The sequence below is a fragment of the Branchiostoma belcheri genome, unplaced genomic scaffold (genome assembly GCF_001625305.1).
Source record: "Branchiostoma belcheri isolate BF01 breed outbred unplaced genomic scaffold, Haploidv18h27 scaffold8, whole genome shotgun sequence".
In the NCBI taxonomy this organism is placed as follows: domain Eukaryota; kingdom Metazoa; phylum Chordata; class Leptocardii; order Amphioxiformes; family Branchiostomatidae; genus Branchiostoma; species Branchiostoma belcheri.
The window spans coordinates 1,185,514-1,197,637 of NW_017804464.1; the positions used below are offsets into that span (position 1 = coordinate 1,185,514).

Sequence of the window (12,124 nt, forward strand, 5' to 3'; positions counted from 1 at the left end):
TCCGGTTTTGAGCGTACATTCCTCCGAAATCGGCGCACTTCTCACGGCGGCGGTTTGAGCGTACACTCCTCCAGGTGAGCGGACGTTCCTCCGGTTTTGAGCGTACATTCCTCCGAAATCGGCACACTTCAGTCGGCGGTTTGAGCGTACACTCCTCCAGGTGAGCGGACGTTCCTCCGGTTTTGAGCGTACATTCCTCCGAAATCGGCACACTTCAGTCGGCGGTTTGAGCGTACACTCCTCCAGGTGAGCGGACGTTCCTCCGGTTTTGAGCGTACATTCCTCCAAAGTCGGCACACTTCAGTCGGCGGTTTGAGCGAATATACGGCGCGGCGTGTCTGAGACCGTTGGACTGTCGTCGCGCGGCCTTGAAGCCGAGGAAAGGGGCACATCTCGGTGTTATTCCACAAGTTACCGAACGACGTTTGTGTGGCTCTATCCGTGAGAAAAACAGAGGGAGGGAACCCTGGCTGGAAGTGCCAGTCAGTACCAGGGCCAGGCCCGGGGGCTAGGCCGATTCGTGCTCGGCCAGCTAGCGGCAATCTGACCGGCCATGCGGTGCGGCGTATCTGAGACCGTGGGATGGTCGCGGCCTTGAAGCCTAGGAGGAGCCCGATGTTGCGGCCCGGCCGGAGATGTCGCGGCAGGGCCGGAGGTGTAGTGTAGTTTAACGGGGGTAGTAATCTATGATTGTAAAATGACTTTAAAATGTACCGCTGAGCGCCGAAGTTTACGCGGAGCAACACCGGCTCCCTCCTTACAACCGCCCGGCAACTTTTGCTACCAAGCCCGCCGAAAACACTCCCAAAACTACGCCTCCTCCTCTTCAAAAACAGTTATGAAAAGTTTGTGTCATGACATTTGTTATTTGTGATAGAAATTAGGCGATTTTGCCCCAGAACTTCCAGGCATTTGGAAGCTATATGAAGATGAACCTCATTGAACATTGTTAATCTATACAATCATTCAGTAATTATCTATTTGTTTATTTATTTAATCATTCAATAAGTTGAGGTCATTCATTTATTCATTCATAAAGAAACAGTCAGACAATGTTAGCATTAGTACAATTTGTGTAAAGACTGTGTGTTCAGCATAAACATATCAATCTCAGTACTTAGAGCTCCACAAATATAGCAGTGCATTTTTGTACAAATGTACACAAATGACAGAATATACAGTACAGGCAGTTACAGTAGTTAGGACACAATATACAATATACAAAATACTATCAACACTTCAAAAGTGTACAAGGTGTATGTAGAGCTAGTAATTAATATCATATCATGTGTCTTTATTAAAATCTATGTTAAACTTTGTAATACATTATTCAAGATTAGATGTCAAAGATACTTTTTAATTTAAACTTTTTCTTCCTCAGTCGTCTACAATTACACAATATACTTACCTTTCTATATGTTCTGAATACATTATTGTTTCAAAATTTTACACAATATGATTCTTCTTAATTCACTTCAATTGTTGAACAGACACAATGTGTTTGATATGCAAGTACGCATCAATCCTATACAAGTACAAGCCTGTACCACTATATACAATCATACACAAGAACAAGAAGTTTACAAATACTAACATACTGGCTTTAACTGTGCAACAAGGACAAAAACAACATACCGGCAGAGCAACATGGTAGTGTAAGAAAGTTATACTCCTCAAGACTTTGTTCTGTGGCATCTTGTGGCTTTCTTATTTTGTTCTCATGCAATAGCAACTTTTAGCAGAAATGACATCACAAATCCTTTTTTCACAGGGTACTGTGGTAAGAGTGCTAATACAAGCAAAGCGATCAGACACAGATCAGAGATCATTCACTTAGAGATCAATCACTTAGTACATTACAAATTAAGTAAAACTCTTTTCCAGTACACAGCATGTAATGGCAAAATATAGATAATACATCATTGTTACTTGCCATTATATACTGAAATTATTGTACAAATATTTGGATTAGACAATAGACTATACCAGAAAGTCTGGTGCAGATTTACCTTGACCAAACTGCTAATAATGATCATGAAGTCCTTATTTTAAATGATCTGAAATATACTCATGATTATTTATAAGAGCAGCATTTTATAATTGATGTGAAAATCACGGCCTGTCATAAAATCTTCAAACAGAAACAGGCTTATGAGACTCTAATATGGTTTAAAATGTTTGCAACAAAAAACGAATGTTAAAAAGCTAAATGCAGTTTTTCAAGTTATGAAATTGCAGAATTTTCAGCTTAGGGAAAAATATGTACTATATTTAAGTCTTATTTGTTAGTCCCAATAATATTTGTTTGTTTGTTTTCTCGGTCACAGCTTTACGCGGAGTGACTGTATGAGTGGTTCTAGCGCGACCTTTCCGTCAGCGGAACACTGGGTCAGGGTGTTTTCGATGCGAGCGTCTTCAAAGCCCAGGTTGTAGATGAGGTTGTAGTTTCTCACCAGCCTCTTGGCTTCAGGAAGCTCCAAGTATCCTAGAGCAACAGATGAAGGGGGGAAAATTAGATTTATTTTAGGTTTCTGATAATGCCTAAGAAAATTAATGCTGTGTTTCTAGTTTAAGTCCTGAAAAAAACAGGGTCAGTAGCTAGGGATACTTTGTTTTATTCTTTATTTCAGGTAAAAAAAAAACCCATAAAATACATATACAACACATGTTATAACAATACAAAATTCTAAGGACATACAAGTAATACAGATAACCTAGATGTATTATAATTATAGTAAATTGTAACTGTGTCGGAAGAAAGAGTTCCTGAAGAGTAGAAGCGTCTGATCTTAGTATGCAAATGATGATTCTGATGATACTGTTTTCTTTCTTTTTTTAAAAAAGATTTTGGCTAAAATTGGGACTGCTTCAAGGACCCAGCCACCTGTTTGCTTGTGGACAAATATTTCACCTGATTTACTGAAGAAAAAATTGCTTCAGTCTGAAAATGTATTAAATGACCTTTCAGACCTTTCCTTATGCAGATGTGGTCACTTGACCCTAATGTACAGGTCTGACTGTACTTGACTCCCTCGGTATGAAGTCCTAATGACCAGACTACAGTAACCCTGACCTGTTCCCAGCTCGTCACAGTTAAACAGTGCCTTGGCCAGGTGCAGGAAGCGCTGGTCCCAGTCCTCCTGGTCCTCCAGGTGCACCGCCGCCTTCCCCCGCGCACGCTGCTTCTCCCGCGCAGCCAGGATCAGCCGATCCAGATCCCGCTGAGAATCCTCCAGCGAGGTCCGCGGCGAGATCTCGTCCTCGTTGGTGCCCTGGGAGAGTCCACCGGAGCTGGAGGGGGTGCTGGTGTTCCCGGTGTGGGAAATTCTCTCAATCTGTGGCTCCTCTGGGCTCAGGACAGGACGCTTCTCCAACCTCTGCTCAACACAAGATGGCATCAAGTTCATAGTTATTATAGGAAACATTTATATCGAATGTATCACCAAGTAAATTTAAGACTGTGTCAAAATTTATGTGGTTCAAGAAAATGATTGATCAATTCCATGCTAGTTAATGGTTTTATTCCAATGATGATAATTTTGTTATACTGATAAGAGATCAATACTTAATTTTCAATCTTGATTTTAAGTCAGTATTAGTAGGAGATTTATTTGTTAATTTGTACTTATGTGCATATCAGTTTTATGTACTTGTATTTGTACTATTATTGTTAATAAATTCTTTTATACTTATTGGGTTTTCTTGTCCACAAACCAAGTTATTATATATTTCATATAGTTCAATATTGAAATTATGAATCTACATGTAAACTGACCTCCAGAGGTTTCCTGGTTTCCCATGGCGGAGGTTTGGGTACTTCAGGAGAGACTGAGGGAGGGGCCGTGTTGTTCTTGTTCCGAGGCCATGTTCCCGGTCTCTTCACACCCTGCTTCTGCTTGGAGGGGATCTCCAGAGGTCTCACTCTCTCCAGAAACTCCACCAGGGTCTTCCAGCTACAGCGAACAAGGGGAGTGTCAGGTCTTAACTTACCAACTGCATGAAAGATGTATTTTTCACATATTTTGTTGGATATTTGGTCAATTTTGCATTGGAATTTTGCCTGCATTCCAGACACTATCTTTTCTGACAAAACATTGTACCACCAGCACCACTGGTCCATGTTCTGAGTATTTTTCCCCAATGTTGTTTTATACGTTCACAGTTGCATTCTAGTTTGTCAGACCAAGCAATGGTAGGTGCCGTACCAACTTCCAAAGGAAAAAAATTAGCTTCACACGAAGTACATGTAATTCATTGGCAAAAAAATCATCCCTTTCCTTAGTGCTGAAGGACCTTCCCCCACTTTGTACTATCCTTTACTGTCCCTTTCCTTGGTGCTGAAGGACCTTCCCCCGCTTTGTACTATCCTGAACCAACCCTTTCCTTGGTGCTGAAAGACTTTCCTCACCCTTTACTGACTACAGTTTGTATTGTAAAGATGGTGTTACGTCTAGCAATAACTTGTGACATAAGGTTCTTACCTGAATAGCCCAGCCTCCACCTCACACCTCTTCAGTAGTTTCTCCATGAGGGAACCCTGGATCGGCAGTCTGTGTTTCACAACTACATCTTCAAGCTGCAAAACACAGAACACAATCAGTATAGAACACCAATTCCGAGTACATTAGATAAAAAGGTTAGGTTTTAGAGATATTAAGATAGTTTGTCTTATCTTACATCTAACTTCTACAGGAGAGCAGTCCTGAAGTATATTTCCAAGCTCTTTTTACACAACAAGACTCTTTTTACACAACCAAGTCTTTTATAAAACACTTGGTTGTCTCTTTACTCAGTGTCTTACCATCCCAATAACTATTCACGGAGGCATTTTTCAAGCACAGTATAAGATGCACAAACTGTGCACTTTTCCAACTACTTTGAAGATGCCTGACTTAACTTTCCCTGTTTCATAGTGTTCTCAACAATGTCAAGCAGTGTTCTTATTTATTCTTTGATGTAAGAACATCCTTGTCAACACACCTGTTTCCGTGACAGCATGCCTGCTCTCTGTCTGTCCACCTCCTCAAACGTGTTCCTCACAGCCTGGAGGTCAAGGTCGTCTGACTCCAAGGACGTGAACTGGTTCTCTAACAGGCGGAGAAGTTTGGCCGCCTCGCGGTCTGAGAAGCTTCCCGTGCGGTGTCTGGCCACAGGGCTGGAGGAATAGACAGGAATTGTTTCTGCACCTCTTTTACATGCAAATAGGCTTGTCTAATTCCATTACACAATGCCATGTACACATCTAGTGCATTAAATTTTGCATTGAAAATCCAAAATATCATCCAAAATTAACTGTTTTGTCCCCTAAAATGTACTTTCATTTCAGTTCCTAATCCTTTTAAATGTAAATTCATAAGTTGCACAAACTCTCAGGAATCAGTTAATTTGCATGTTATTATTTTTAAGATTTTCTATGCAGAAAAGACCAAAGCAACCTGATGTTTAATTTACTTTTACCTTTCTGGCTTCAGCTGCCCACCTATTGTAGAGGTTGTCTGGGGGAGGCTGATACTGGGACTTGTTAGCCCGGAACCTGGGCTTGTTAGGATGTTCTCCTGTGTGTGTGACTTCTGCCTGATGCGCAGCTCTGGAGCAGTCTGGCTCCCAGCCTTTGACTTTTGTGAGGAGCTAGTACTGTCCCCTCCTCCTATAAACTTGTCCACAGTCGCCGACAGTGTCGACTGTTTCACCGGCTTGTTCAGCTGTGCAGCCGAGAGAAACTGCAGCAGCTTTTCGTAGTTTATACTCTCGTCGTCCTCCGGGGACGCAAACCGCGAGAACATAATCTGCAGCGTCGATCCCGTGAGCGGAAGTTGGTGCCGCAAACACACCAGATTCAGCTGCGACTGATTGACGTAACCGGTAAGATTGCGGTCGTACCCGACAAGTTCCACGTACATGTCCTTGAATTTCTTGGTGTCGTATTTCTTGAGTATCTTGTGGAGCTGGTTTGCGATGGTGGGGTCTTCTCCTAAGACGGAGCTCTGACCGCCCGAGCCGTCAGAACTGGTGCTGGTTCGACTGATCGGGGGGAGGACCTTGGAGCTGACCTTGTAGTTGGTTCCGTGTAGCTGGGAGTTACTCTTGTCAGGCTGGGCAGTCTGGGATGGAACTAACTTGGCTCTCTCATGCTGTCAACATGCAGACGGAAAAAAGTTATAACTGACCATACACCTTTCTAAACATCTTATGTATTTACAAAAAACGAGAACATTTCAAAACATTAGCAGCACTTTTCTACCACCTTTGCAAAAAGAGTGAACCAAAACTATAATTCAATTTTTAGGAGGTGATCCATTTTTGTAAATTTTCCATCTTTCCAAGGGCCTAAAGCTTTGTAAAAAAAAACCTAGTAAGTGCTTTTTTGAATCTTTTGAAATTTGCTTCATTCTTTTCAGACCTTTGTGATTTTTGAAAACTTGACATAAGAGCAATTTGAATTTTGCAGTGTCTTTATGCCGTACCTGATCAGTAGTAGTATAGCCCTGTTTGATATGAGAGCTGCTCAGGTTTTCGTAGTCCTTGTAGACTGGCTGTGTCAGGAGAGATGGGCTGTCAGGCAGGGGGGCCAACAGGGGGTTCCTGAAGAAAAATACACAAAAGTTATTTATCGTTATACTATTTATTCAGCATGTATAATATGTTCACAATAAAAGATTAAGAAAGCATAGTTACCTGACATTACTCAATACAAATCCCCATTCAGGAACATAAAAAAAGTAAAATTATTTTTTTAAATTAGTGCAACCAACTAGAATCTTCCAGTTTGTGCCATGAGAAATGTATCATTCTACATACTATATTAGATTAGTCACCTGTTATAAACTTGATATGTATGAAATCTAAATCCAGCTACATGTACATGTACTAGGGGAATGAAACACAGGATATGGAAAAAACAAAATATTGCCAGAAAAGAAATGCAGAACTTTTACTGATAATTTTTGAAAACTTCAGAAGAACTGAAAAGTTGTTCTCCCTGAGGGAAAGTCCATACCAAATTTCAAACAACATGCCATGCTCTTGATTGACTAGTTAAAGTTAACTAAATACTAAGTCTTATGATAAGCAAAGATGATTATGCTTACCCATGTTTTTTCTCCCGCAGGACCTGAACACGTTTACTGCCAATGATCTTGACCTCGATCTCCGGCGTATCGTCCGTCCCAAACGGAGCATTCCTGGCCATGGACATGGTGGCTTCCTGATGGCACAACTGTCTGTTTCGGATGGTTCTACATCATCGCAACATCTGTTTGAGCAGAGATATAACATAATATATAAAATTAATATTAGTACTTCACTGGTAATCTTTGTTTAGGATCGGTGCAATGGCCAAGTGGTGATAAAGTGTTCACTTCGCATTTGGTATGTTGTGAGTTCGATCCTAGGCCGAGTCATACCAAAGACTTTCAAACTGGCACATAAAATTATAATGCTTTCTCTGCTTAGCATTCAGCATTTGGGAAAGAGACTGGGAGTTAAAAACACACACAATGCATGACTAAATAGTAACCAGTGGACTATCTGTAGTGATTGCACATCAGTATAATTATAAAGTATAACCACGTCTGGTACACTTAATATATACAAATTACCGTTGTCTGATGATCCTAAAACAACTGCAGAGCTGCAGTTGTAGAATTATATATCAGATGTATAAAATTGTATAAAATGCAGTTATGTACTATAACTGTCACAATTGTGTTACATCCTCTTGTATCTTGTGTGATCCATTCAAATTCAGACCATGGATCAGTTTGTACGCATGTTTAGAGACTACAACACATCAAATGACTCTTTGCTCAGTATACGCTTACACGCATCACCGTATTTGAACGTGAGAAAAACAAACAAGAACGACAAAATACCTACCAAAACATCAGTAAAGTACAAATCTGCAGAGAGATCTAGAGGGCACCTTTCTGAACATCCTGCCAATAAAGTTATTGATGAATTGGCTGACACAGTTATTTTGGCAGGGTCACAATACGGTAAGACAAAGCCCTGTGACGTGACACCTGCTTGTTTAAGGCGCTACCTGGCAACTTCAATGGGTGAGAAACCAACCATAATAAACCCTACCAAACGATACTGTTGCCACTATGACTCTTAACCCCATGGGCAGAAAATCCATTACATGTTCTGTTGTACCTATATCACTGAAATGTATCTATGATATGCCAAAAGACCTAAGACTTTAGAATTCTTTCAGACATTGTATGTTAAAAATGTAAACAATAATTGTTTATGTAGTATTTGTCTGCAAAATTGGATATCCTCTGGCATTGGTATGTACATGTGGTTGATTCGTAGGCTGAGTAAGAACCAAAAACATTCGTACTCGAAGTTTCATTCACTGTGAAAAGGAAAAAAATGCCACTTGTTGGTTGTACAACAGAGACGGAGTGCATGGGTGATGTCATGCGGAAACTGGCGTGGTATTAGCGGACACGTGTAGGCAAACAAACACTTTTTGTTTACAGTACGCACTCGGTGGGACCGTTAGTTGTCTTCTCTTTCACCGAAGACTGGATATAAATAGTCATGGGGAGGAGTCAAGACCATAAAGAACCTTCACCCTTGAACATAAACTTCTAGACTTCGTGAAACTTTTTCCGTCAAACGTAAAGTTTGATCATATGCATTGTGTTTTTTTCTGTCATCTATTATATAGATTTGTACATCTTACAGTATGCACAGGCAGTAAAAGATGGTAAATAATGTATGACTTAATGGCTTGGAATAACAGTATCATTCTCACAGGTATTGTTTGGAAACAATGGCACCAAGGAAGGAGCCTGAACAGCCAAAATGTATATTAGATACTCTATCTAGTTCTAACAGTATACTGTTTTACCTTAACATTGTAGATGTATGTAGATGTACGTAGTAACATCACAAAAGAAATAAAAAAATTATACTATTTCACCATGTAATCATTGTGATGAGATTATTCACTATAAATTACAGTCTTTGGTTCTGATGTCTTGGCTTAACTATAATATTATATAAAATTGAACTACATTATGATTGTCTAACAAGAAAGGCCTCTATACTTATTTTCCCTATTTGCTGCTTTCTTCTTGGCTTCTACTTTATCTCTGTATCTATTTCTTTCTCTGTCTGTCAGACTGAGTGTCTTTAAAAGATTTTTCTTCATTTGATTTCAACATTGCTCATAAATTTAACCCTATTTCTGTGCAATACAAATTAAGCAATACTTACAAAAATAGACCACAGGCAGGGAAAGGCCTACAACTGTTACAGTTAAATGATACAGCTGTCAAGTCATTTGTGTTCAGTAAATTACAATCCACAAATTACAGTTGCCTGAACCACTAATAAACTGTTATTCCTCTTCCCGTAACCTGCACTTAACCAGAAGAGCCATCGATCAACGTTAGGATTAATAATGTATGATCACTGTGCACGGTAAGACTGTTGGTCTCCAGGATTTAACATTACTTCTTGACAAGTTGAGCCTCTATTTTCAGGTAAAGGAGTCTTATGTCAAAAAAATTAGGCAACTAGGCAAAATCTATTTCTAATGTAGTGTGATTGTTTTTGAATTTGTATTCATTTCAATCATGTCTATCATAGATTTTGGGCCATTTTTAATCTTTTACTGGATAATGAACATAGTGGATTAGATGAAGTGCTCACTGACCATTTTGCCAAAACAACACAATTCAGACTTAGTGTGGCTTCGACTTGAATTGAATTGAAAATTTCATTGGGAATAGTGCTTAAAACCTTCAACTGTACTAAGGAACAACATTGTAATGCCTTAAAAATTCATAAAACTTACCTTGCTTAAGGAATGAAACGTTAGCACGTAAACTGGCAAAAGTGATGCCTCGACGGACTGTTTGAAAACCTGCGTGTTTCTCGCACAAGCAAGTTGTGTCTCCTGGCAACACGCTTGTTGCTAGGCAATGGGGATGCCCTTACGTTCCTTCCGATTGCGTCTTTGACTCAAAACCACTTTTCGACTTTTCGAAACTACAACATTAGGCTCAACATGGGGGGCAACCAAACCATCATATTAAAAAGATATATTTAGCTTAAATATTTAAATCAGATATCTAACTATTTTTTTCCTGTAATGATTTTAATAATGATTTCGATCAGCCGATAAAGACTACCTAAAACCTGACAGAAGAAAGCTGGCAAAAAGGGGCACGAAAAACCCTTCTAGAGCCTTAGGTTCACCTGAAGTCACCCGCACTTTTGTAAGTCATCTCACTGCAGACAGCTGAACACACACTTCAGCATGGGAAGCACCTTCTTAACACCGTCGTGAAGTGACACAGGTGAAAACAATGCCAAAGGATCAACATACCAGTCCAAAATGAAATGCAAAACATTAAAGGCTGAGTGGCAAAAAAGATGGAAAAAAATGGCAACAAAATGTTTCACTAGATTGTTTAGAAATTTTCCTTGTGTAAGAGTGCTTCAGGTATCAAACCTTTGCAAATATCAATATTACTAGTAGGGGCGACTTGATAGCCTCTAACAGGCTTCAGGAAGTGGCTGGAAAAAGCAGAAATTAGCCAAATAGATAACATGCCATGGGATTACAGTTCAGGAGCAGCAATTTCTAGTCTTTCCAGCCACTTCCTAGAGCCTGGTAGAGGTTAGTGACTTGATATGCTTGGCTGAAAACACCAGCCGTACTGAAGGTGCACTACACTTGACTACTAGCCGAACTACAAAGCAACATACTTCACCTTGGATGGGGATGACTGCTTTACTTTAACTTGGAAGGGTTCTCCAAGACTTGGACACACACAGACTGAATATCAAATGTTGAGGGCTGATCCTTACACCAATGTCAAGTGACTTACACACAACTGCGAAGGACTCACTTGCACGGTGACCAGTGTAAGATGACTCCTACACATTTACTTCCTGAGACTTCAGGTGGTAGGAGCTTGTTAAGGCAGTTTCCTTGGCATTTGTTGTATGTACATGTAGGTGGTTGTTAGGGTCACTTATGGTAGACCATTTTACAAAGGTTGAAATATAGCCTCCTAATTAAGCTTATTGCACCAGTAATAAAACTGTTTAACTTACACAAATGAGCTATTGACGAGTAATTTAACCAGTTTTAATATGTCAAAATGAAGGCTCTGGCCAGTACTGTAATTTAGCTCGTAATTCAAAGATCAGAAGTCAGAAAAAATTTTATCACTCAACCAGAGTTACCATATGGAGTGAAATGGCATCCATAATATTTTACAAATCGGTCAATATATAATATAAAACATATCAGTACTGCAACGTGTATAGGTTTTGATTACAACTAATCTTAGACAGGAGCAGACTGTCTAGGTTTCTTACGACATCACAAGTCAATTATCGAAGAGGCCAAGGAGCCGAAAACCTTAAGACAGTCTATTATGTCAACATGAATAATAATTTATTGAAAGGAATCCAGGGGTAACAAAACACATTCCAGAATTTGGCGTGACAAGAACAATCGTTTAAGCGGCTTTAAGCGTATTTTAAAAAAAGGCTAAAGGATAATTTTTAGGGCTGTTTATGTCTTAAGGAAGAACACATCAAAACAGACATCAAATTTGGGTCAGAAAGCAAACAGCGATTTGTTTACATTTCGTAAACAACCATCAAAATTCAAACAGAGATTGGACAGTCGGTTTAAACAACAGTAGCTAATGTCAACATTTACCTGGTCCAGGTTGAGGTTGAGTTTTTCCTGGGAGGAAATCCTTTAGATAAACGGTGGTATTTTTGTCGGAGGATTTTGTACACGAAGTCACTGGCCGTGACACTTAGGGACGAAAAAACACTTGTTCACCCGGCCGCCATGTTGGGAAGGCTCCAAGGGGGCTGACCAATCACAGGCCCGGGATCCGGACCATACCAAATCACCCACGGGGGGATCGGGGTCGACACATTCAAACAGGTGTCAGATGTTTGAAGATCTGTAAATATGCTTGTTGCGGTTCTTTGTTAAAGACAGAAAGTCTATTTTTAGCTTTTACCTCCGCGGAGAAGGTCATGTTTCGTTTCCTTTCGCTTCATTGGATGTTTAAAGTTGTTTGTGAACGAGTGGGCTCAAATCTATGATTGGTTTTTAGAAGGTCTTGGTCGTCGG

At 40.0% G+C, this 12,124-nt stretch overlaps 1 protein-coding gene across 1 annotated transcript; it reads right to left on the reverse strand.

Annotated features, from left to right (window-relative positions):
• Positions 1–259: 259 nt before the first annotated feature.
• Positions 260–11,840, reverse strand: LOC109486282 (uncharacterized protein C1orf87-like). The gene is made up of 9 exons (XM_019790074.1): positions 11,696–11,840; positions 7,089–7,252; positions 6,465–6,582; positions 5,458–6,131; positions 4,981–5,155; positions 4,482–4,576; positions 3,776–3,953; positions 3,074–3,377; positions 260–2,485 (listed from the first exon to the last, which is right to left on the reverse strand). Exons 2-9 carry the CDS (start codon positions 7,193–7,195, stop codon positions 2,322–2,324), a joined length of 1,815 nt encoding a protein of 604 aa, XP_019645633.1. The 5' UTR covers positions 7,196–7,252; positions 11,696–11,840; the 3' UTR covers positions 260–2,321.
• Positions 11,841–12,124: the final 284 nt, after the last annotated feature.

Excerpts from the sequence above, each read along its gene's own strand:
- LOC109486282 (XM_019790074.1), bottom strand. The coding sequence starts at position 7,195 with ATGTCCATGGCCAGGAATGCTCCGTTTGGGACGGACGATACGCCGGAG. Across the intron at positions 6,132-6,464 it reads GCTATACTACTACTGATCAG|CATGAGAGAGCCAAGTTAGT; the intron begins GTACGGCATAAA and ends GCATGTTGACAG. Across the intron at positions 3,954-4,481 it reads GTGGAGGCTGGGCTATTCAG|CTGGAAGACCCTGGTGGAGT; the intron begins GTAAGAACCTTA and ends TGTTCGCTGTAG.